General features: G+C 40.4%; 2 protein-coding genes across 2 annotated transcripts; one reads left to right on the top strand and one right to left on the bottom strand.

The window, feature by feature from the left end:
• The first annotated feature begins 1,020 nt into the window (after positions 1 to 1,020).
• Positions 1,021 to 13,879, top strand: reep2 (receptor accessory protein 2). The gene is made up of 8 exons (XM_047585771.1): positions 1,021 to 1,683; positions 3,563 to 3,635; positions 6,304 to 6,380; positions 6,652 to 6,772; positions 6,881 to 6,994; positions 8,838 to 9,018; positions 10,305 to 10,471; positions 13,492 to 13,879. Exons 1-8 carry the CDS (start codon positions 1,652 to 1,654, stop codon positions 13,561 to 13,563), a joined length of 837 nt encoding a protein of 278 aa, XP_047441727.1. The 5' UTR covers positions 1,021 to 1,651; the 3' UTR covers positions 13,564 to 13,879.
• Positions 13,880 to 16,620: 2,741 nt separating this feature from the next.
• On the bottom strand, positions 16,621 to 18,898 carry LOC125008583 (splicing factor, suppressor of white-apricot homolog). Its single transcript, XM_047585875.1, has 7 exons — positions 18,682 to 18,898; positions 18,528 to 18,551; positions 18,331 to 18,415; positions 17,985 to 18,035; positions 17,701 to 17,782; positions 17,189 to 17,464; positions 16,621 to 17,104 (listed from the first exon to the last, which is right to left on the bottom strand). The coding sequence occupies exons 1-7, from the start codon at positions 18,784 to 18,786 to the stop codon at positions 16,621 to 16,623; spliced, it is 1,107 nt and encodes a 368-aa protein (XP_047441831.1). The 5' UTR covers positions 18,787 to 18,898.
• Between the last annotated feature and the right edge of the window lie 5,496 nt (positions 18,899 to 24,394).

A 24,394-nucleotide genomic window follows, 5' to 3' on the forward strand; every position in this document is an offset into this window, starting at 1 on the left:
ATCACCAGTGATCACATTATTTCTATTTTTCTTTTTCTTTAAATGAAATAGTACTTTAGTGCAACTTCACCTTCTTTCAAGTGCATTGAGCAGTTAAAATATGAAGCAGTCCAGATGACTTACACAGTCAGATATTCAATTAATGTTTTATTTTAGATACAGTTAAAAATCTGAAATCAAATGTCAGTGTAATTTAGACAAAGCGGGTCCCCTTATTAAAATGGTTTGAAAGGTCTGAATAATTCAAAACATAACCCTGAGTGTTTTGTCTGACCTAGATTTAGATTTACATTTACTTTATTGATTCATGAGGTAAATTGCCTGGTCACAGTAGCTCAGTTGCACCAAACAACCTGCACTAAGCCGAGTTTAACATTAAAACACATATAGTAGGTAGGTGGTCCCTACTTAATCTCCATCAGTTTGGGGGTCCATGGTGAGAGAAACGTTGAAGACTCCTGACCTAACTCATATTTGAATGTTTATGGAAAACAAAAAAACACCCACAAATTGTAGCAAACACATTGGTATTTTTATTGATATTTTAACAGTAAGTCAAAAAGAAAAAAAAAAATCTTTAGCCAATTATGCTACTGGGCTAACAACTTGTAACCGCACAGTTGAGCTTTTATGTCTAGTAGTAGTAATTTCACATTTTGCATTTTGCACACATTTTCTAACCATTGCTAATCATTCAGTTTCATTCACAAAAATTTGCCCATGTGTGAACGCTATATATATATATATATATATATATATATATATATATATATATATACATACATACACACACACATACATACATACATAAAAGCTGTGGGTTTATACTTTTTGAGACAGATGACCATAGCTAGAAAATACATCATACAGCTTCAGTATTTATATTGTATGAATCTGTACAATCGTGTGAACATTTTTGATAATAAGTCAAAATACTCAGTTTGCACAGCATACTATTAACATAGATTTAAATTTAATGGTATTTAATCGTATTTTTTAATGTGGAAGTCAAATGGTTAAAAAGAAAAATAGGTGCAAACTAGTTATGAGCAATATTCCAAACAAAATAAATAAATACAATAAAAATTGCATGTGAGCAAATCTACAAGAAATGGAAGTAAATAAACACAGGTGTGATAAACGATAATAGGCTGCAATGATAATATGGATGGAGGACAATTCACATGAAACAGAAACAATGGATTAACGTATTTTTACTGTTACTGTATTTACTGTATTTGATAGTCGCATAATGTCATAGCTCCATGTGGAGGTTTAACGCGTTCTTGGGGTCGGTTTAGCTATTGCCCTAATTAATTGAGCTCTTTGGACCATGTGTGCCCCGGCCGGTGGTGGGAGGAGCGGAGGGAGGCCACTACCCCCCGAGTCACAGGACACCTCCAGTAGAGACCGTGGTCCTTTAAGAGCCAGCAGCCTCTCCAGCAGCTCGGTCGGAGCCAGAGAGAAACTGCAGCAGCAGCAGAGGCAGCAGCACATCCTTCAGTGGGTCCACCTGACCAGCAGCCTCCTGGCTCACATCAAAACACACCGCGTCCTGGAGGGGAATGGGGGCCACCTAGGCCGCCTGGTAGCCGACTAGATTTCCCCAGAAGCGGAGAGAGGGCTTCGCGGCCGGGTCGCCCACAGCGAGATGGTGTCGTGGATTATTTCCAGGGTAGTCGTGTGAGTACATGGGGCTGGGCTGTTTGTTTCCCTTCATCTCCGTCTGCCTGTCTGTCTGTCTGCCTGATGCTGAGCCGTGAAACCCGCCACCCATCCAGGGCCATGTGCTCCGCCGTCAATTTTCCCGTCCGCGTTTATTGAACCGAAGCCACGTATGTATGTGGACGAATTACATGTTCAGACGCCGAGTTAAAAAAACACCTGGGTGGGTTTAGCCAACCCGGCCGTTGCTCCGTGATGCAGCACAATCCGCATCCAGAGCCTGTTAGCCGCTGGTAGCTAACACAGAAACCAACCCTCCGCCTGAATGACACTGTGCTTGCTGGCAGGGAGAGGTGTCGTTAGTTGAGCTGGACACATTATTTAACCTGCTTAATATGCCAGGCAAGTGCACATGCTCCAAACTACTGCCGTGGCTTTTAAACCGCCCCCCCACCCCCCCATCCCATCCAGCCTGAATGTTGCTCCTGTGTAACACATCTCTGCACCATATGGCAGCATGAGTTGGTGGAAATGTGGAGGTGAAAGCTGGGTGAGCCCCCTGTCAGTGATGTGTGATGCAGACTGGTGGGTTGTTTTAGGAATGGGACGAGCAGGCCTCGGCGTCCACCTGGACACGCCGTTAGTCCCCACAGTGTGGATGACTCAACTAAAGCCAGAAGCTGCTCCCATCCTGATCCAGACTCTTCTGCAGTGCTGCACTAGAGTTGCCCCGTGTCAGGTGATGGGACGGCAGGCTCACTGGATGCTCCGCTTAATTCTGCATTTGTGTTTTTTTTGAAAGGGGACAGGTGTAGAAATGTCTCTGGTGTTTCGTGCATTCGTTAATACTTCCACTTGTTTCCAGCTGGCTCTTCTCCTCCACTGCACAATGGCCGCTGCCTTTCCAGCACAAGATCAATCGTTTCAGATCTGTACGCCACGCTTCAAACAGCACAGCAGCCCTTGTTGTCGTTGTTTTTTTTTTTTAAAAGGGTAATCAGACTACTGCCTTATATTATTTTCCGGAAAATAATTTGTCCTAATCTGGATATCTGGTGCTGGTGAATAAGCTTAATGTCTTTTGAGTCTGCACGAGAGGACGGGATGGTGTCGAACTCCGAAGATGAGATGCCGGCCCGAGGAGGCGGAGGGCATCTGGGGAGGGAGTCTGCCGGCCCTCAGGGGCCTGATGCGAGTCATCTCGGCTTACTGTACAGAGCCGAGAGATGCCGCGCACATGACCGAGCAGCTCAGACACTTCCTGGAACAGAAGACCTACTTAAATACTTAGAGGGGGGGGAATAATACGCAGGCTCAGGCCTACCAAAAACGGGGAGATTTACGGCTACCAGTGTACAGTGGAAGACATATTTAAAGGCTGACTTCCTGAGCTTCGTTCCTCCCCCTCAACACACTGTCCCCTCCACTCGGCGATCAGGAACATGTCACATCAGCACAAATCACCACGGTGGCGGAGGACGCCACCAAATGCACATCAAAAAAACGCAGCTCTGTGTGCGTAGTGTCCCCGGCTGTACGCCGACTAACACAGGGTGACCCACCCCTGGCAGGCCTTTGTGTGTTTTTCCACATTTATCTCGCTGCACTCTTCCTGGTTCCATGATGGCCATTACATTGTCGGCGGGGATTATCAGGCCAGTGTGTTTTGACAAGTCACTGCCCTTTGGTTTTTGTCCTTGGGCACTACCACTCAGATCAAAAGTGTGTTTTTATCTAACCGTGTTAACGTTCCCTGATAACGCAGGGTGGACATCTTCGCGTGGTTTTTGTTTTTAGCTTGCTGGACTGTGTTTGGTTTTTATGTATTGACTCCCAGAGGACATGTCTCTCCTTTCTCTGACCCTTTTCCTACTTTTTTCTTTTTTTCTTTTTGCAGCCTTGCATTTGGGACACTCTACCCAGCATACTCCTCATACAAGGCCGTCAAGACAAAGAATGTGAAGGAATATGTGAGTATCACCTCTGGTTACCAAATCTTGGCAGACTGGTTTTGACCCGTCTTTTCTGTTTGACTTTCGGGATCGTTCGCCTCGGGCTTCTGCCAAGCTATTTTTACTCTGTTTGACCATTTCGGTGGTGAGAAGGACGAAGAAGAACACCAAGCCCGCTTAGCAGATGTAGGTCAACACACGACATTGTTTTTTTATTAAAGGATGCTCGTTAATTACCGGGAGGAATTTCAGTTTTAATGTTGGTCACATTTACCTAGAGCAGGGCAGTTCAGTTGAATACACACCAACTGTAAAACGGCATCGCAGACGGTACATTTTAGGTGTAAAAGATAAAAAACTACAGGAGTGCTGGTCGGTTTCCATTGGTTTGAACAAACTCCCAGCGTCTGCGGAGCATCTGAGGGGGCTTTCACCCACAGACGACTGAACGCTCGTTCCAAGCTGCAAACCCATGTGCATCACGTCAGTGCAGTTGATGCAGCCTAGAATAGATCTGACAGGTCGCTAGAAGATTAGCTGGTGTGGGGTCAGTTAAGTGCAGGAGTGTCAAAACCCACCGACGCCGAGTGTTTGGTCGTCCCCTCTTCAGGAGTGCTTAAGAGAGCCTTCTTTTGACAAAGGTTGGGCCGATTGGAACAGTCATGTGTCGAAGTTAATTCAACAAATTAAGCTGGTGAACAAAACTGTGTATTCATTCTGATGGTCAGCTGCTCCATGCATTTCTCTTCTGATGCTCTCCGTGCTAATTCGGAGCCCTAATTTGCCTAAATTTAATTTCTGAACTGTTTATGGCACAGTTGTGGTTTCGAATGTTTCTCTTCTCAAACATCCAGATGTTCATGAAAATTTGACAGATTGTCTCTCTGTGTTTGTGTGTGACTTTTAGGCCTCGTAGCTGTCAAATTAACGCAGCTACGATGGCAAAAATGTAAAGATGCAGGCCGCGAGAGCTGTTGTCGGTCCACTTTGGTAGTCGTGTGTTTCCCCTTTTAGTATTTCCAGGCTGCTTCTCCATCTCCGCAATTTTCAAATTGATTGTTTTGAATCAATAAAGATGGATGGAGGAGATGGATTAATTGAGGAGGTTCGGAGTCATGTATGACTCATCTCCGGTGAAATTCCGGCGACGGTTCCCGTTGTTGCCAGTATTTAGCTCAAGATTTGTCTTTTGAACCAGGGAAATGGTTTAGTAGAAGGTGAAATCTACTAATAAAAGTCCGAAATATACAATTAGACCCTGCTTTGTTTTAAAGGGAAACGAGCCTAAAAAGGTTGGGAACCCATCAGTCGATCTAGTAGTGGATGTTTGATCAAAAGCCAGTGTTGGCTGTGTGAAAACACCCTTTCACTTGACACCATAGTGACTCATAGTTAAAGCGTGCCCTCCTGTCTTTACTAAACTGCGAGTAAAAAGTTTAAAGAAACACCATGAACATCTTTAACTAACACAACACAAATGGAGTGTGGATGAGTTAAATAAAGACGGTCTAACCGGTCGGTGCTGCTGATGGAAGCCGGTGTGAAAAGCGGTATGTTCTCGTTCTGCCTTTGGCTGAAAGCTAGATGGGGATCCTCCTTCCCGCTTACCTCATCACTGCATCGGATGAGAGAGCGGGGTCCAGGAGGAGGAGGAAGAAGCAGCACCCTGGCCCTCAGCCTAGATTTTCACTGGAGAACAGTGGTTACTATGGCAACCATCCCTCTCGATCGCTGCTTGAGCAGACGGTCACAGAAGGAGAGAGAGAGAGAGAGAGAGAGAGAGAGGAGAGAGGGAGAGGAGAGAGGAGGGAGAGAGAGAGAGAGAGAGAGAGAGAGAGAGAGAGAGGAGAGAGAGAGAGAGAGAGAGGAGAGGAGAGAGAGAGAGAGAGAGAGAGGAGAGAGAGAGAGAGAGAGAGAGAGAGAGAGAGAGAGAGAGAGAGAGAGAGAGAGAGAGGAGAGGAGAGGGAGAGAGAGAGGAGAGAGAGAGAGAGAGAGGAGAGAGAGAGAGGAGAGAGGAGAGAGAGAGAGAGAGAGAGAGGAGAGAGAGGAGAGAGAGAGGAGAGAGAGAGGAGGAGAGAGAGAGGAGAGAGAGAGAGAGGGAGGAGAGAGAGACCGTTACATGACGATGATGAGAGAGCGGTCCAGGAGAGAGGGAAGAAGCAGATGTAGTAGATGAGAAAGTGGTACTGGAAGATGCTGAGCAGACGGAAGAGGAGGAGAGAGAGAGAGACTGCCCATTTTAGAGCTGATGTTTCCATTCCCCTTCATCTTGTTTGACTTGTTTCTAATGAGTCGAATGATTCAGTTTTGCCTCTTAATGCGACTGCGTGCCTTGGGCCTGTTTAAATATACCGTATATATAAGAGCACTTTTCTTCACTTAACTATAGAGCAGTACATTTGATTATTGATGATGTGTTCTCCACTAAATCTACAGCGCTAACTTTCATCTAATGACCTGGCACGTGGTTTATTCAGATGACGCCCTCCTTTTAACCGTACATGCTGACGTGATGTGAACAGACTGAAGCATTCAGGCTTCGTTTCTGCGTTGGCATGTTCGCAGCATCTGCTTATATCACATGTGTCTCGGCACGTGTGATCTGGACGCTGCGTGTTTTCATGTGCTATTTTTATGGTGATCTGTCTCCTCACTTCTGTGTGTGTGTGTGTGTATGTGTGTCCAGGTGAAGTGGATGATGTACTGGATAGTGTTTGCGCTGTTCTCTACGGCGGAGACGGCCACAGACATGCTCCTATCATGGTGAGTCAGGAGGAGCTGCTCATGATCCTCACCCCCTCTATGCATAACTGGTTTGCAATAAATGAGCAGGTTGTATAAAATCAATAGACCCATTCATCTGAGTGTCTTGCGCTTGATATTTTTAGTTAAAGCTTGTTTTCTCTTGGGCGTCATAAATGCAGCACGGACAGTTTGTCTCTCTTTGTGTCTTTCTCCTCTGTACAGTTTCTTAAACCTCTGCATGTTTTCTTCTCTCTGTCTGTGTCATATTAATCTTTGGTTCATTCCCCAGGTTTCCATTTTACTTTGAGCTAAAGATTGCCTTTGTGATCTGGCTCCTATCCCCATACACCAAGGGCTCCAGTGTTCTATACCGCAAGTTTGTCCACCCAACCTTGTCCAACAAAGAAAAGGTAGAAATTAAGTTTTAACTCACAAAGTCAGCCGCACGTGGTTTGCTCGTTCTTTATCGGAATGGCTCATGTTGTTGTCTGTCACCCCGCCCTGCTGCTGACCTCTAGGAAATAGACGAGTACATAGCTCAGGCCAAAGACAGGAGTTACGAGACCATGATGAGGTTTGGGAAACGGGGTCTCAACCTGGCTGCTAACGCCGCCGTCACTGCAGCCACCAAGGTGAGCTGTGCCGTGTCTTGACTTGTTCAGGTTGTGTGACGAGTTATCGTTTTAGAGGTGTCTCAGAAGGGTCTCAGACCTAAGTTTATTCATGATTATGATTTCTAGCATGTAAAAGTTGGGCTGCTGCTGATCATCTTTGATCCCAGTTTTCCAGCGTGCACTAAGACAATTCCAATTAGTATTTTCAAAAGGGCATCACGATCGACATAGGTCTTCCTAGCTTCCTGGCCTCCTGGCTAATTCCCAATCTTTTGCAAAACCTTAAGAGTTGCCACCATCATCACCATCATCCTAATTGATGGCTAAATCATGATTACTTTTGTTAATTGATTAAAGTGTCATTTGTTTTCTAAATTAATTGTTTGGCATGTACTAAATGTCAGAAAACTCTAGAAAAAATACAATTCCAGACCTTGTTTATAGGACACGTGCTTAATTTGAGAATTTTGCTTGGAGCATTTCCTCCATGATTAAATTATGAAATAAAAAATAATACATTTCTTTTCTCATCAGGTGAGTGTATTGTGCTACACACACTAAAACATAGTGTTGGAGATGATTTAATCCACTTAAAGGATCTTTGTGATATTTATTAACTCTATTTTTCCATTTTTTTTCCATCTAAAATGGTTTTGACCAACCATGTTTGGAATTGGTCCAATATTAAGTGAATTTACAACCACAACGCAGCTACAGTCTGTGGTCTATGGTCTATCAGAGGGAGTCTTCTCCCGGAGCTAGTCTTCTGTTACGTGTTGGACACACGCCTTTCAAATAACTATCTGAGCCAGTCGGGGCAAAAACCAGCTGCTTTTGAGCTTTGTGGAGACTTCCAGCCCAAGTCTGTTTTTTGACATATGTAGGTTTAACACCCAACGTTTGCAAATCAGATCCAAACCACATTAAAAATAGTTTCCATTTGGATTTCTACAAATGTGTCTGTCGGGATGCAAAGCTTTAATCCGCAGAACTAGGACAATTTAAATCTGCATCACCAGTGTTGGCTGCGATTTTTACTGATGCCAAAGTCATCACCAACGACCCACGTGGATAGGTTAGTGACACGTCAGATCTGATTACTTGAAATAACAGTGTGGTGGATTTGCCGACAGTCTGGACAAAGTCTTAGCGGACTGTGGACAGTGTGATTACATTTCAGCTGTTCGCTGGCTGTAGTTTTCTCATCCAGTATTTGGTTCTTGATTCTGAATATTTTTGTCCCCGCTGATCATTCAGACACAAATGGGTCAAAAATATCAGTATGATCCTTTCAGTCAATCGATCAGACTTTATTTGTAAAGCACTTTTCGTACAAAAGTAGCACAAAGTGCTGTATACATGAAGGTGTCTGGATAAGTTGGGTTCTGCTGTTTTAACGGCTGCAGTGAGTCTAAAGACTGAGTTATTACAATCAGTTATGCACATCTTTACAAATCATTTAGTTGTATTAGATTTAAGCAAAGATTTAATGCTTGATAAAAGATACTTTATGTTCATAAACATCCAGCTATGCTCAGGACTGGTTGATGGCGGCAATGCAACTAATGATTATTTCCATAGTTTTGTTTTACTAATTAAAAAATGTAGAGAACCCCGTCTTAAGATCTCACCTGATTACAATAAAATAAAACAAGAATAAAATTATGGAATCAACTACCAATGAATCAGAATTTTAAATGAGGACATTTACATGTTCAGATCTTTTCATTTTCAAAACAATTGAGTGCACCTGTAAAAGACTTTCTTGTCAGTCTTGTGTAGAAGTAGGAGAAAGAACTCAAACAGGAATTATCAATTAACGCAGAGAACTAATGTGTTTGCTGTTGCTACGATGCCCCAGGGCCAGGGTGTGTTGTCGGACAAGCTACGCAGTTTCAGCATGCAGGACCTGACTCTCATCAACGCAGAGGATGAGCTGGGTCTGCACACTCCAGACACCCGCATGAGACGGGACCACATGGACGAGATGAGCTCAGGGGCCAGCACTCTGCCCCGGGCCAAGAGCACTGCTGCACGCCAGAGTAAGGCCACACAACGCACTCATCTCACACTGCTTCATTAGCAGTTTCACGTGCAGAAGCACGCTCATACATGAATACATACGTACGTACATACATATGTACTGTCTCTGCTTCTGATTGGACCTGAACGTGACTCTGAGGGAGAGGGATGAGGACATGTGATTCTAGTGTGGGGAGAGGCTTGGAAGTAGGACTCTTTGTATCTCACTACACTATTGGCTGTGGGCCTGATGAGCTGTGAACTGAATGCAGAGAGGGACACTGCAACAGTCATGATTTTTGAGTTTCTAATGGCGGTCTGACAGAAAGCTAGATTTTTACGTTTTGCATGTTCTCCCTGTGTCTTAGGTTAATTGGTGATGGCCGTAGTTGTTGTTGTCTGTCTCTCTGTGTTAGCCCTGCGATAGACTGGAGACCTGTCCAGGGTGAACCGATCCCGTAGAGACGGGAAGTTACAGAAAATGAGTATAGATACTTCTGATTTATCTTACGCTCAAGAGGCGTCTTTGATGAATGAAATGATCGAAATGACCATTTACTCAAAATGTTAACCAAAACAAAAACACAACAGGCAGAGGCTGCCTTAAAATTTACATACTAAGACACTGCAGCTGGAATTCATTATGTACAGTGTGTAGAATTTCAGTAGTGTTTCAATGATCAGTTTGTTATTTACATGCAAAACCATTTTAGTTTAATCATCTCTTCATGCCTCAGCTTTATTGTTTTTTTGTTCTCCACATTTTGGAATGTGAGCTGCAGCACTGGACAGCTGTTTTCACATCAAAGATACTTAAAGTAACGACGGAAACAACAACAATGGGCGTCTGCTCATCACGTTGAGAAAAAGACAAAACACCATCCTAAAATAATGGCCCAAGTAATTTTTAGAATAATAAATATCATATATTCAATATTTGGTTCAGTTTTTCAGGCATAATATTATGACCACTCACCGGTGAAGTAAATGACATTGACCTACTTATAACATATTATAATAATACAATGTTCTGCTGTGTGGATGTTACTTTCTTAGAGGCACAAGGGACGCCTACTCAATATTAGGAAGGTGGTCATAATGTTATTCCTGATCAGTGTAGCACTTTCTGAACAGTGGCTTCAGTCACATTTCTCTTTAGTTCAGTTTAGACACAAGAAATGTCATGACAGTGTGATGTTTGGCCTCTGTTTGTGTACTCTCTCAGATCATCTGGTGATTTTTATTTATTTTTTTTAATCTTAACCCTGAGCTTCTCGCATTGCTTCACCTCTGTTCAAACCTGCAGCCCGCTCTTTGGCAAACGCATCGCTCGCCGATGAGACATCGTCTCAGCACAGCTCCGATCAGTCAGACACGAGGACTGAACACTCTGATGAAGATGTGGGAGACAAAGCTCCCAAGCGCAGCACCACCGCCAAGGCCACCAAGAAAACTGCTGCTACTAAGACAGAGGTGGGTCCAGTGAACACATGCACACAGTTTTTCACAGTAGCTATTTCCATGTTGTACATACAAACTAGTTTTATTTTGTACATAGTTCAAATGTTATGTAAATTTAACAATGTGTAGGTTACATGTTTCAACAGCCATGTCCATAATAACGGTACCTTTCATATGAGCTGCATGCAGCACATGCTACACAATTGGTGGACATTGTATATAATTTTATGTTTAGTATATTTTATAGTATATACTATTTTTGTCTATCAACACTACACTATATACACACTATGCTCTAAAACAACTTTTGAAACCTAAGAATACTTTTTGTCAGTAAGAATACACAAAACTAGAAGCGGTTTGTATCATGTATTCTGGGCACAACAGTGTTATTTGAAACATGGCAGACATTTACTGTAGCCACCATCCTAGTTTTGCAGTTACATGGATATGTTCCACTAATCAGAATAATAGTTCAGCCTGAACTTAAACAAAAATAACTCGGTCATAACAGACTGTCAGGATTGCAAAGAATAATAATAATAAATAGAACAGAAACATTAAATTCAATTCAATTTCATTTATATAGCGTCAAAAACAACTCAAATTGTCTCAAAACGTTTTACAAAAACCAGTCTGAAACCTCCAGAGCAAGCCTGAAGGACAGTGGCATGGAAAAACTCATTTTAACAGGAAGAAACCTTGAGCAAACCTTGAGAACCCAGCTCATATGGAGGGACCCATCTGCCGAAGACCAGATGGGTAGAAACAGAGAAGATAGAGAGAAAAGACAATCAGGAGAAACAAGATAAACAAACTTCTGTCATAGATGCATACAGCTGAAGTGTAGCTGAAGGAAACGCGTAGAATCTAATAATATAAGATGTAGCTGATGATATTATGTGACAGTTTGAGAGTGTAAGAGGAATCTTGGGCGGGTTGGAGGATTGTTCATCTAGGTATGAGTGGATGACTGCAGGAGGCTATGAAGACTGGGCAGGTTGATGGGACCACGACAACAGATGTAGTTTGGAACTCCGCAGCAATTTGTAATAGAAAATATAAATTTTAAGAGATTAGATAACAGGAGCTCTGTGACCGAGAAAAAATAAAGAGAAACAATTTGGGAACGTCACGCATAGAGAGTTCATAAAGAGTAGGGATGGTTAAATCCAGCCCTGACTATAAGCTTTGTCAAAAAGCAAAGTCTAGAGAGTAGAGAGGGTGTCTGCCTCCTGAACCCAAACTGGGAGCTGGTTCCACAGGAGAGGAACCTGTTAGCTGAAGGCTCTACCTCCCGTTCCACTTTTTGGAACTCTAGGAACCACAAGTGGTCCTGCACTTTGAGATCGTAGTGATCTGTTGGGACAATATGGTACAAGGAGGTCTTTCAGATGTTATGGCGCTAGGCGTTTGAGTGCCTTGTATTGTAAGGAGGAGGATTTTAAATTCAATTCTAGATTTGGAGCCAATGAAGAGAAGCTAAAACTGGAGTAATATGATCTCTCTTGCTAAAATGCCGTGCTCTTGCTGCAGGATTTTGAATCAATTGGAGGCTTTTTAAAGAGCTATTTAGACAACGACAGTAATGAGTTCCAGTAATCCAGCCTGGAACACAAACATACATGAACTAACTTTTTCAACGTCAGTCTGAGACAGGATTTTCCTAATTTTGACAATATTACCCAAATGAAAGAAAGCAGTCCTGGTCACCTGCTTTATGTGAGAATTAAAGGACATATCCTCATCAAATATAACAGCAGCAATACTCAGGTAGGCTGTGGCATTTAAACGATGGTCAGTTTGTACTAAGAGGCCCAAAGTGTGCCAAGAAAATATCCCCCACACCATTACACCACCACCAGCAGCCTGAACCTTTGACACAAGGCAGGATGGATCCACACTTTCATGTTGTTTACGCCAAATTCTGACCCTGCGATTGTTGCAGCTGAAATGGAGACTCGTAAGACCAGACAATGTTTTTCCAATCTTCTATTTTCTAATTTTGGTGAACCTATGTGAACTGTAGTCTCAGTTTCCTGTTCTTAGCTGACAGGGGTGGCACCTGGTGTGTTCTTCTGCTGCTGTAGCCCATCTTCTTCTAGGTTGGACGTATTGTGCGTTCAGAGATGGTATTCTGTATTCCTTGGTTGTAACGAGTGGTTATTTGAGTTACTATTGGCTTTCTATCGTCTCCAACCAGTCTGCCCATTCTCCTCTGACCTCTCACATCAATCATCAGTAATTTTTGTCCACACAACTGCTGCTCACTGGATATTTTCTTTTTTTTTTTTTGGGCCCTTCTCTGTAAACCCTAGAGATGGTTGTGCATGAAAATCTCAGTAGATTAGCAGTTTCCGAAATACTCAGACCAGCTTGTTTGGTACCAACAACCATACCACGTTCAAAGTCACTTAAATCCCCTTTCTTCTCCATTGTGATGCTCGGTTTGAACTTCAACATGTAGTCTTGATCAACTCTGCATGCCTAAATACGTTGAATTACAGCCATGTGATTGGCTGATTAGCTATTTGTGATAACAAGCAATTGAACGGGTGTACCTAATGAAGCTGGCCATCATCTGCATAGCAACGGATGTTTATGCCATGTTGTTTAATAATGTTGCCTAGGGAAGCATGTATAATGTGAATAATATTGGTCCTTGCACAGAACCCTCAGGAACTCCATAACTTACTATGGCATCTATGGAAGAATCATTGTTGACATGGGCAAACTGGATTACGTCCTACAGAAGTTTCTAATGTCACTGTACTTATATCTTTGACAGAAGCTGTCTCTGTGTACAAGTTTATTACAGTAAAGAAGCTCATAAAGGAGGAAAAGGTGGAAGAAATGGTGTCTATGAAATGTAGTCGGTATTGTCGATTAACTCACGGTTTTAAGCTGCCCACCAGACACAACTGAAGAAGACACTTGGACAAGTGTTGCAACACATTCACAAAAGCTCCAGCTGCCTTTTGTTTTAGATACACCTGTGTTGACTGCGCTTCCCTTTCTCCACCCTCTGCTAGACTCAAACCAAGACAGTGAAGAAACCGGCAAAGAAAAAGACCACAACTAACAACGCAGAGACGCCCCCATGAGTCCTGCTGTCAACATCCACCGACGTACACTCGCTCCACCCACAGCCTGCCGTCCCTTCCTCCTCTTTGGTCTCCACACAAACACATATTCACTCTACTACGTATCAAGCAGTGAAATTGTGTCACTAGCTGATTTTCAGAGCAAAGTGCAGAGGTAGTTCTTAGCAATACGTGGCCAATTTTAAGTTGAGAGCAATTCTTTTAAATTTTCTGGCTATTTTGTTTTACTCATTATTGTGAGCGTTGTTTGCTGGGGACTTTTCATTTTAGCCAAAAAGATGTTTAGTAATCTGGTCAGAAATGTTTCCTTTTAACCCTCTGAATCTCAAGTCTCCCAACGTTCCCTGAAGTATCGCCAGTAAAGACATGATGCTGTTTACTCATAGTTCTCTAGGTTTGGGTTTCCTACATGGTTCCAGTTGTCAAATTATAAACTAATGCACTCTAACGGCCTAAGTTTTCGTCTTGACCGGACCAATTCTCAAAGAATGGCCTTTGGAGCACTAGCAACCAAAATGGTCAACTCCTTGAGAGGGATGAGACCAGATTTAAGGCCTGAATTAACTGATTACTGTAGGCAGTCGTCAGATTGTTTTAGTCCTCATCATTCCCACTAGATTACACCTCAACTCATCACACTCAGGAACCATCAGCTCCTCTCTCATCTGGGTTTACAGCTTTGTTTGTGACCTAAACTACTTTTAGGTTTTGTTTTACTTTCACTTTAACCTTTTGACTTAATTTTAGGCCTCACGTTTGCGGAAGAGTAAATCTGTGTAGCTATGATTTGGGTCCTGCTACGTTCGGTTCTCACTTAGGACAAGCTTCACTGTTTAATGTGACCTCCATGGAGCATACAGTGGCGGTGATGGAGTGGATTGTTTAGTGCTGGCTTAGTTATCCTTCACCTAGACACTACTCTTGGATTCTGTTTATCCGTCGTCAAAAATGTGTTACACCTCTGTTTTTATTTGTCTCTTTTTGGTCATTGATATTAGTTACTAGTGCTCAGCTGGATCTCTTAAGGCAATGCAGTAATACGGCGATGACTGCCCTCTCCCAAATAAATGCAGCAGTCCCAGATGCCAGTGTTTGTGAGGTAAACTTGTGCTTCCGTTACCGTAGCGGTGTCTAAATATTTAAAAAATAATAATAATAAATTTTAACCTTCCAGATGAACAGATAAGCGATTTTCTCCATTCTTTTACACAGTTGTGTGGTGACACTCATTGTAACGCTGCTACATAGAAGGATGAAACGGCAACATAGGACTAGTGAAATAAAGAGAACCAACGTTGGCTAACTGCGAGGAATTCTTCTCTCATCTCTGTGCTGTAGTTTTAGCTGTGGAGGCAGAGTCACAACAGGCTGTGGATGTTTCTAAAGTCACTGCATTAGGCATGGTTTTTCCGAGTGCTCTGTAAGGGGAGGTTTAAAAGCATGGGACCGTGTCTTTGTTCATTACTGCTGTCTGTGGTGTAACACTAGGATGAACCAATAGGGGGAGACAAACTCCACCTCAACTCCACTGTTGGCAATGTTACTAAATGTAAATAGGAACCTTAACTGTAAATACAGTATGAGCTTGCTTGCCTTATTCATTCTCTGGGCTTAAATCCTTTTTTTTTTTTTTTTTTTTTGTTTAAATTATATGTGTCTTGAAATCACATGATCTGAGGAACCTTTGGTTTTATCAGTGTAGACTTCTGGTCTAAGAAGTGATTTATTTTATTTTTTTGTTTTCTTTTTTTTCTGTCTTTATGTGGAGACATTTTAACGGCTCTCCTTCACGATCTGCAGATCTTGAACCTCTTCACCTCCAGCTTTGTTCTCTGCTCAGTCTGGTTATAAAGTATTTTAGGGTTCTCTCTAGTTTTTTTTTTTTTTTTTTTTTTTTTAAATGTTTGCACTGAATAAAAGGAGGGAGATACACTCAATTAAAAGACACTTTGTTTCATCAAAATACTGCTCTTCATTTTTATGTCCTCATCTCTGAATATTTATTCTTCATTACTGTTTCTCATCAGTATTGTACACAGGGATGTTCATTTGTATATTGTTTGTGCCAATTCTTCAAGCTCCAAATAAAAGAGGATAACAGAGTGTGTGCTGGCAGAATGGAACCTAACGAGGTCATGTATCAGTAAATAAACTAATAATAAAGGAAATGGCGTGACGTGTATTGAGGGTTGTTTTACAATAGAAACTAGTTTTACTTTACACTCCACTGTGTCTTTTGAGCCATTTCCATCTTTGGCAACGTATCACATAGATCTTTAGGCTTATTTACATTTTTCTCTAATCTTCTGTTTATTACTCACAAACTGAGTGTTTTTAACAATCAAATATCATGGACATTTGTACAAGGCTATAAAATATCATGGAGACGTAATGGTGTGACCACAGGAAATATTAATGAGTGAATAAAACGGGTTTCCACTGGTTTTTATTAATCCCAAACACTCAAGAATCAGAATGATATTAAGCATACATAATATCATCTAAATATCACTTGCAACATTGTTCTTCAAAGGTGATATGTTTCTTAGCTGCTCCTTATCAATCCTACAAAACTGTACGAGGTTACTCTGTCCCCAAATTAACTGGTGATACTTCAGAAAAAAATCAACGATAATAACATTTAAATGTTCTGTCATTTCTTTCTTGATGGATTCCAACATATTATTTTCTAGCTCATCACACCAGTTCTCGTACAAGTCATCAGACAGGGTCTTAGGAGTGTGACCGACTTTAGCCTCAAGTTTCTTATGTAAATCTTCAAACATTTTCTTTCCACGTTTCAAACACTTATTATGTGTGTTTTTCTTTCCTGCAAGTTTCTTAATCTTCTTCTGATATGTTTCAAAACGTCTGTGCAAATGTTGGAACTTTCTCTGATCAAATTTTTTTTTTGATTTTAACTTGGACACTTGATCAGTTTTAATTGCCTTGAATGTGCTCCAGAAATTCTCCAGATCTATTTCCATTTTGCTTGTATTTTTCAACATATGGATAAAAATGCTGTTCTTATTTGAGATCTCAGAGTATGTGATGTTATCAAAACATGTGAAGAAAGTGGTCCCCAATGTTTTGTGAATCCCACATGAACAGATATTTTTGTTCCATAACTTTGTTGCCACTGATGAACTTTTTCCATAATCTGAAGAAACAAGGGACAATGGTCTTAGATTTGGTCTTAGATCTGGTCTTAGATTTGGTCTTAGATCTGGTCTTGAAATTGGTCTTAAATTTGGTCTTAGATTTGGTCTTAGATTTGGTCTTAGATCTGGTCTTAGATCTGGTCTTAGATTTGGTCTTAAATTTGGTCTTAGATTTGGTCTTGAAATTGGTCTTAAATTTGGTCTTAGATTTGGTCTTAGATCTGGTCTTAAATTTGGTCTTAGATTTGGTCTTAGATCTGGTCTTAAATTTGGTCTTAGATTTGGTCTTAGATTTAATCTTAGATTTGGTCTTAGATCTGGTCTTGAAATTGGTCTTAAATTTGGTCTTAGATTTGGTCTTAGATTTGGTCTTAGATTCCCTTTTTAAACAAGGACTGTTCTATGTGTAGATGAAAATCTCTACATCATGATTGATCAGATCTTGAGAGTTTTTCCGTAAATACCTGTCAAGCTTTTTAAGTAACACCTCTTCAGTGTGCACATGATTTACTGATGTATACTTTGGCTTATCCACAATAAACGGTTCACATAACATAATGCCGTTTTTAAGAACAACAGCAATAGCATGTTGACTATCCTTTTTGCTGAGTTGTAAGACAGGCTTCCACATTTCTTTTTCCATAGGATGGAGGCTATTGAAGTTAGGTATTGAACTTTTTATTTTCCTATTATAAGCCAGCTGATATAAAGGTATGGTCCTTTGCTGTGGATCTTTGTTCCTGTACAATGAAAAAAGATTTAAATTAATTCAATCAACAGGACAAATTCACATGTTAAATATTTTGTTGTTTGACTGTTAAAATCCTAATGAGTCTTTGTAAATCAACTGAAGAAACATTTATTTTGAATATACAGTATTAAACTATTAAATTAAGTCAGTTTGATAAACAAATATCATTTAGTAACATTCAGTAGAGTCACTAAAAGCTCCTGACAAGTTTAGTTTCATACTTACTGTACATTTGATCCTTCACTGTTGAAATCAGGCACTTGGTCATGACTCAAGGGGACGAGCAACTGTATGTTCTTGTAGTCACCTAGTGGAGAGACACGGAAGGTATTGATAAGACTGGATATAAAGGAGAAAATATGGGATGTTTAGATTTAGTGAAAATATTTTCCAGTGTGTGTTTGTCATGACTTTCAGACTTATTTAAGTCACTTAAATATAAATACAAACCTATTTAGTTGACATAGCCTAAAAGCCACCTCCAGACAGATTGTCTTTTTAATACTTACAGTGTTTTATTCTGGATGTTAACTTCTGTGCAGGGACGGTCACCAATGAAACTGGAATATAAAATAACAATATTACTGTTAAATAGCCCATATTAAAATATATAAACAGTAAATTATAGTATATAAATTAAACAAAAAGAAGTAACATTTAGCTATGTATACTGGATCGTACTGGCCCATGTAAAACACTAACATTAAATATATCCTGATTTATTATGATCTCATAACTAAGACTTTACTAAAGACAACTGATAGATTTGATTAACTCACGACTGATTCCTTCAGTTTGCAAATTTACTCAGATTCATGGGAGTCGCTAATGTGACCACAGTTTTTGATTTCTTACCGAAATTATTTCTATAAGTGGAGCTGGTTGAAGGCAGTTCTTCTGGACCATCTCCTTCTAGAACTTGGTGTTTGTTTCTTTCCAACTTAGTGAAGAAAACACATAATATTAAATAATATATTACAGAACGATTGTGTCTTAGGAGTAGATTTAATGATTAGTTTAAATATCCAACAGTTCGTACCATAAATAGTTACCTGTTTGATTGGCTGGAACGGCCACTTGAGATAAAAATGAGATCAGATTAACAATAAAACATACAAGTAGATACCATATCAACAAAAAATATACAAAGCTATACACAATACAGCATGGATCTATAAAAACAGGAAGAATAATTGTTGGACTCACCAGAATTTGCCTACTCTTGCTTTCTGAGAGTAGACACAGTTGCCAATCACTATACTGTAAAATATCTGGGTTATTCATATTATTACTCTTAATGATGGTTTCCATTAAGAATATAATATATAACAGATATACGGTCAACAAATTGTTGATGTGAGGAGTTTAAAAAATAGTTTTCTTGTTCGTAAATCAACAGGTACTCTTGAGTGGATCTTAGTGGACTGCCTTTATATATACAACATGACATCATTCTCTTGGCCAATCATTTTGAAAGCCTGTTTTTTTTTTTTTTTTTCTGTGTTTCATTATGTGTACACTGAACTACTGATAGTCTGAAGATTAAAGGCTGGGCCAAGAACCAGTTTGTGAACATTACACTCCACTTAACATGGCACATTCTTCACATTCATTATTTTCCATGTAGTAGCCACACCTCCAGAGTTTAAATTGTGCTCCACAGTTTTAACATTAATAATATGATTCTACACAGTGATTAAAGTGGAAATTCTATTACACAAGTGTATTGTAATTTGGTTTGGATGGTTGAAAATCATTGAAGCTTACTTTCTATTGCCAGCTTGCACTGAAAAGGAATTCTAGTTTGTTGCTCTGGTGTGAATGAATCTGTCAGATAGAGCACAAATCATTATGTGTATATGACTTCCTGTGTTACATTCTGCATTTAAATGGGACTGGATTTATCGTGTTCTAGCATAGACTATAGAAAGTTTACTTTAACTATAACTTTACTGCTGTGCCATGGCGCTTTAAGCATCGTGTCAACTAGTCACTGACTAATTAAAAACTGTAGAGAACCCCGTCTTAAGATCTCACCTGATTACAATAAAATAAAACAAGAACATAAAGCAGGTGACCAGGACTGCTTTCTTTCATTTGGGTAATATTGTCAAAATTAGGAAAATCAAGAACAGAACAGAACAAAACAAGAACCAGCTCCCAAACTGGGAGCTGGTTCCACAGGAGAGGAACCTGTTAGCTGAAGGCTCTACCTCCCGTTCCACTTTTTGGAACTCTAGGAACCACAAGTGGTCCTGCACTTTGAGATCGTAGTGATCTGTTGGGACAATATGGTACAAGGAGGTCTTTCAGATGTTATGGCGCTAGGCGTTTGAGTGCCTTGTATTGTAAGGAGGAGGATTTTAAATTCAATTCTAGATTTGGAGCCAATGAAGAGAAGCTAAAACTGGAGTAATATGATCTCTCTTGCTAAAATGCCGTGCTCTTGCTGCAGGATTTTGAATCAATTGGAGGCTTTTTAAAGAGCTATTTAGACAACGACAGTAATGAGTTCCAGTAATCCAGCCTGGAACACAAACATACATGAACTAACTTTTTCAACGTCAGTCTGAGACAGGATTTTCCTAATTTTGACAATATTACCCAAATGAAAGAAAGCAGTCCTGGTCACCTGCTTTATGTGAGAATTAAAGGACATATCCTCATCAAATATAACAGCAGCAATACTCAGGTAGGCTGTGGCATTTAAACGATGGTCAGTTTGTACTAAGAGGCCCAAAGTGTGCCAAGAAAATATCCCCCACACCATTACACCACCACCAGCAGCCTGAACCTTTGACACAAGGCAGGATGGATCCACACTTTCATGTTGTTTACGCCAAATTCTGACCCTGCGATTGTTGCAGCTGAAATGGAGACTCGTAAGACCAGACAATGTTTTTCCAATCTTCTATTTTCTAATTTTGGTGAACCTATGTGAACTGTAGTCTCAGTTTCCTGTTCTTAGCTGACAGGGGTGGCACCTGGTGTGTTCTTCTGCTGCTGTAGCCCATCTTCTTCTAGGTTGGACGTATTGTGCGTTCAGAGATGGTATTCTGTATTCCTTGGTTGTAACGAGTGGTTATTTGAGTTACTATTGGCTTTCTATCGTCTCCAACCAGTCTGCCCATTCTCCTCTGACCTCTCACATCAATCATCAGTAATTTTTGTCCACACAACTGCTGCTCACTGGATATTTTCTTTTTTTTTTTTTGGGCCCTTCTCTGTAAACCCTAGAGATGGTTGTGCATGAAAATCTCAGTAGATTAGCAGTTTCCGAAATACTCAGACCAGCTTGTTTGGTACCAACAACCATACCACGTTCAAAGTCACTTAAATCCCCTTTCTTCTCCATTGTGATGCTCGGTTTGAACTTCAACATGTAGTCTTGATCAACTCTGCATGCCTAAATACGTTGAATTACAGCCATGTGATTGGCTGATTAGCTATTTGTGATAACAAGCAATTGAACGGGTGTACCTAATGAAGCTGGCCATCATCTGCATAGCAACGGATGTTTATGCCATGTTGTTTAATAATGTTGCCTAGGGAAGCATGTATAATGTGAATAATATTGGTCCTTGCACAGAACCCTCAGGAACTCCATAACTTACTATGGCATCTATGGAAGAATCATTGTTGACATGGGCAAACTGGATTACGTCCTACAGAAGTTTCTAATGTCACTGTACTTATATCTTTGACAGAAGCTGTCTCTGTGTACAAGTTTATTACAGTAAAGAAGCTCATAAAGGAGGAAAAGGTGGAAGAAATGGTGTCTATGAAATGTAGTCGGTATTGTCGATTAACTCACGGTTTTAAGCTGCCCACCAGACACAACTGAAGAAGACACTTGGACAAGTGTTGCAACACATTCACAAAAGCTCCAGCTGCCTTTTGTTTTAGATACACCTGTGTTGACTGCGCTTCCCTTTCTCCACCCTCTGCTAGACTCAAACCAAGACAGTGAAGAAACCGGCAAAGAAAAAGACCACAACTAACAACGCAGAGACGCCCCCATGAGTCCTGCTGTCAACATCCACCGACGTACACTCGCTCCACCCACAGCCTGCCGTCCCTTCCTCCTCTTTGGTCTCCACACAAACACATATTCACTCTACTACGTATCAAGCAGTGAAATTGTGTCACTAGCTGATTTTCAGAGCAAAGTGCAGAGGTAGTTCTTAGCAATACGTGGCCAATTTTAAGTTGAGAGCAATTCTTTTAAATTTTCTGGCTATTTTGTTTTACTCATTATTGTGAGCGTTGTTTGCTGGGGACTTTTCATTTTAGCCAAAAAGATGTTTAGTAATCTGGTCAGAAATGTTTTCCTTTTAACCCTCTGAATCTCAAGTCTCCCAACGTTCCCTGAAGTATCGCCAGTAAGACATGATGCTGTTTACTCATAGTTCTCTAGGTTTGGGTTTCCTACATGGTTCCAGTTGTCAAATTATAAAACTAATGCACTCTAACGGCCTAAGTTTTCGTCTTGACCGGACCAATTCTCAAAGAATGGCCTTTGGAGCACTAGCAACCAAAATGGTCAACTCCTTGAGAGGGATGAGACCAGATTTAAGGCCTGAATTAACTGATTACTGTAGGCAGTCGTCAGATTGTTTTAGTCCTCATCATTCCCACTAGATTACACCTCAACTCATCACACTCAGGAACCATCAGCTCCTCTCTCATCTGGGTTTACAGCTTTGTTTGTGACCTAAACTACTTTTAGGTTTTGTTTTACTTTCACTTTAACCTTTTTGACTTAATTTTAGGCCTCACGGTTTGCGGAAGAGTAAATCTGTGTAGCTATGATTTGGGTCCTGCTACGTTCGGTTCTCACTTAGGACAAGCTTCACTGTTTAATGTGACCTCCATGGAGCATACAGTGGCGGTGATGGAGTGGATTGTTTAGTGCTGGCTTAGTTATCCTTCACCTAGACACTACTCTTGGATTCTGTTTATCCGTCGTCAAAAATGTGTTACACCTCTGTTTTTATTTGTCTCTTTTTGGTCATTGATATTAGTTACTAGTGCTCAGCTGGATCTCTTAAGGCAATGCAGTAATACGGCGATGACTGCCCTCTCCCAAATAAATGCAGCAGTCCCAGATGCCAGTGTTTGTGAGGTAAACTTGTGCTTCCGTTACCGTAGCGGTGTCTAAATATTTAAAAAATAATAATAATAAATTTTAACCTTCCAGATGAACAGATAAGCGATTTTCTCCATTCTTTTACACAGTTGTGTGGTGACACTCATTGTAACGCTGCTACATAGAAGGATGAAACGGCAACATAGGACTAGTGAAATAAAGAGAACCAACGTTGGCTAACTGCGAGGAATTCTTCTCTCATCTCTGTGCTGTAGTTTTAGCTGTGGAGGCAGAGTCACAACAGGCTGTGGATGTTTCTAAAGTCACTGCATTAGGCATGGTTTTTCCGAGTGCTCTGTAAGGGGAGGTTTAAAAGCATGGGACCGTGTCTTTGTTCATTACTGCTGTCTGTGGTGTAACACTAGGATGAACCAATAGGGGGAGACAAACTCCACCTCAACTCCACTGTTGGCAATGTTACTAAATGTAAATAGGAACCTTAACTGTAAATACAGTATGAGCTTGCTTGCCTTATTCATTCTCTGGGCTTAAATCCTTTTTTTTTTTTTTTTTTTTTTGTTTAAATTATATGTGTCTTGAAATCACATGATCTGAGGAACCTTTGGTTTTATCAGTGTAGACTTCTGGTCTAAGAAGTGATTTATTTTATTTTTTGTTTTCTTTTTTTTCTGTCTTTATGTGGAGACATTTTAACGGCTCTCCTTCACGATCTGCAGATCTTGAACCTCTTCACCTCCAGCTTTGTTCTCTGCTCAGTCTGGTTATAAAGTATTTTAGGGTTCTCTCTAGTTTTTTTTTTTTTTTTTTTTTTTTAAATGTTTGCACTGAATAAAAGGAGGGAGATACACTCAATTAAAAGACACTTTGTTTCATCAAAATACTGCTCTTCATTTTTATGTCCTCATCTCTGAATATTTATTCTTCATTACTGTTTCTCATCAGTATTGTACACAGGGATGTTCATTTGTATATTGTTTGTGCCAATTCTTCAAGCTCCAAATAAAAGAGGATAACAGAGTGTGTGCTGGCAGAATGGAACCTAACGAGGTCATGTATCAGTAAATAAACTAATAATAAAGGAAATGGCGTGACGTGTATTGAGGGTTGTTTTACAATAGAAACTAGTTTTACTTTACACTCCACTGTGTCTTTTGAGCCATTTCCATCTTTGGCAACGTATCACATAGATCTTTAGGCTTATTTACATTTTTCTCTAATCTTCTGTTTATTACTCACAAACTGAGTGTTTTTAACAATCAAATATCATGGACATTTGTACAAGGCTATAAAATATCATGGAGACGTAATGGTGTGACCACAGGAAATATTAATGAGTGAATAAAACGGGTTTCCACTGGTTTTTATTAATCCCAAACACTCAAGAATCAGAATGATATTAAGCATACATAATATCATCTAAATATCACTTGCAACATTGTTCTTCAAAGGTGATATGTTTCTTAGCTGCTCCTTATCAATCCTACAAAACTGTACGAGGTTACTCTGTCCCCAAATTAACTGGTGATACTTCAGAAAAAAATCAACGATAATAACATTTAAATGTTCTGTCATTTCTTTCTTGATGGATTCCAACATATTATTTTCTAGCTCATCACACCAGTTCTCGTACAAGTCATCAGACAGGGTCTTAGGAGTGTGACCGACTTTAGCCTCAAGTTTCTTATGTAAATCTTCAAACATTTTCTTTCCACGTTTCAAACACTTATTATGTGTGTTTTTCTTTCCTGCAAGTTTCTTAATCTTCTTCTGATATGTTTCAAAACGTCTGTGCAAATGTTGGAACTTTCT

Source organism: Mugil cephalus, chromosome 5, assembly GCF_022458985.1.
Source record: "Mugil cephalus isolate CIBA_MC_2020 chromosome 5, CIBA_Mcephalus_1.1, whole genome shotgun sequence".
NCBI classification, from domain to species: domain Eukaryota; kingdom Metazoa; phylum Chordata; class Actinopteri; order Mugiliformes; family Mugilidae; genus Mugil; species Mugil cephalus.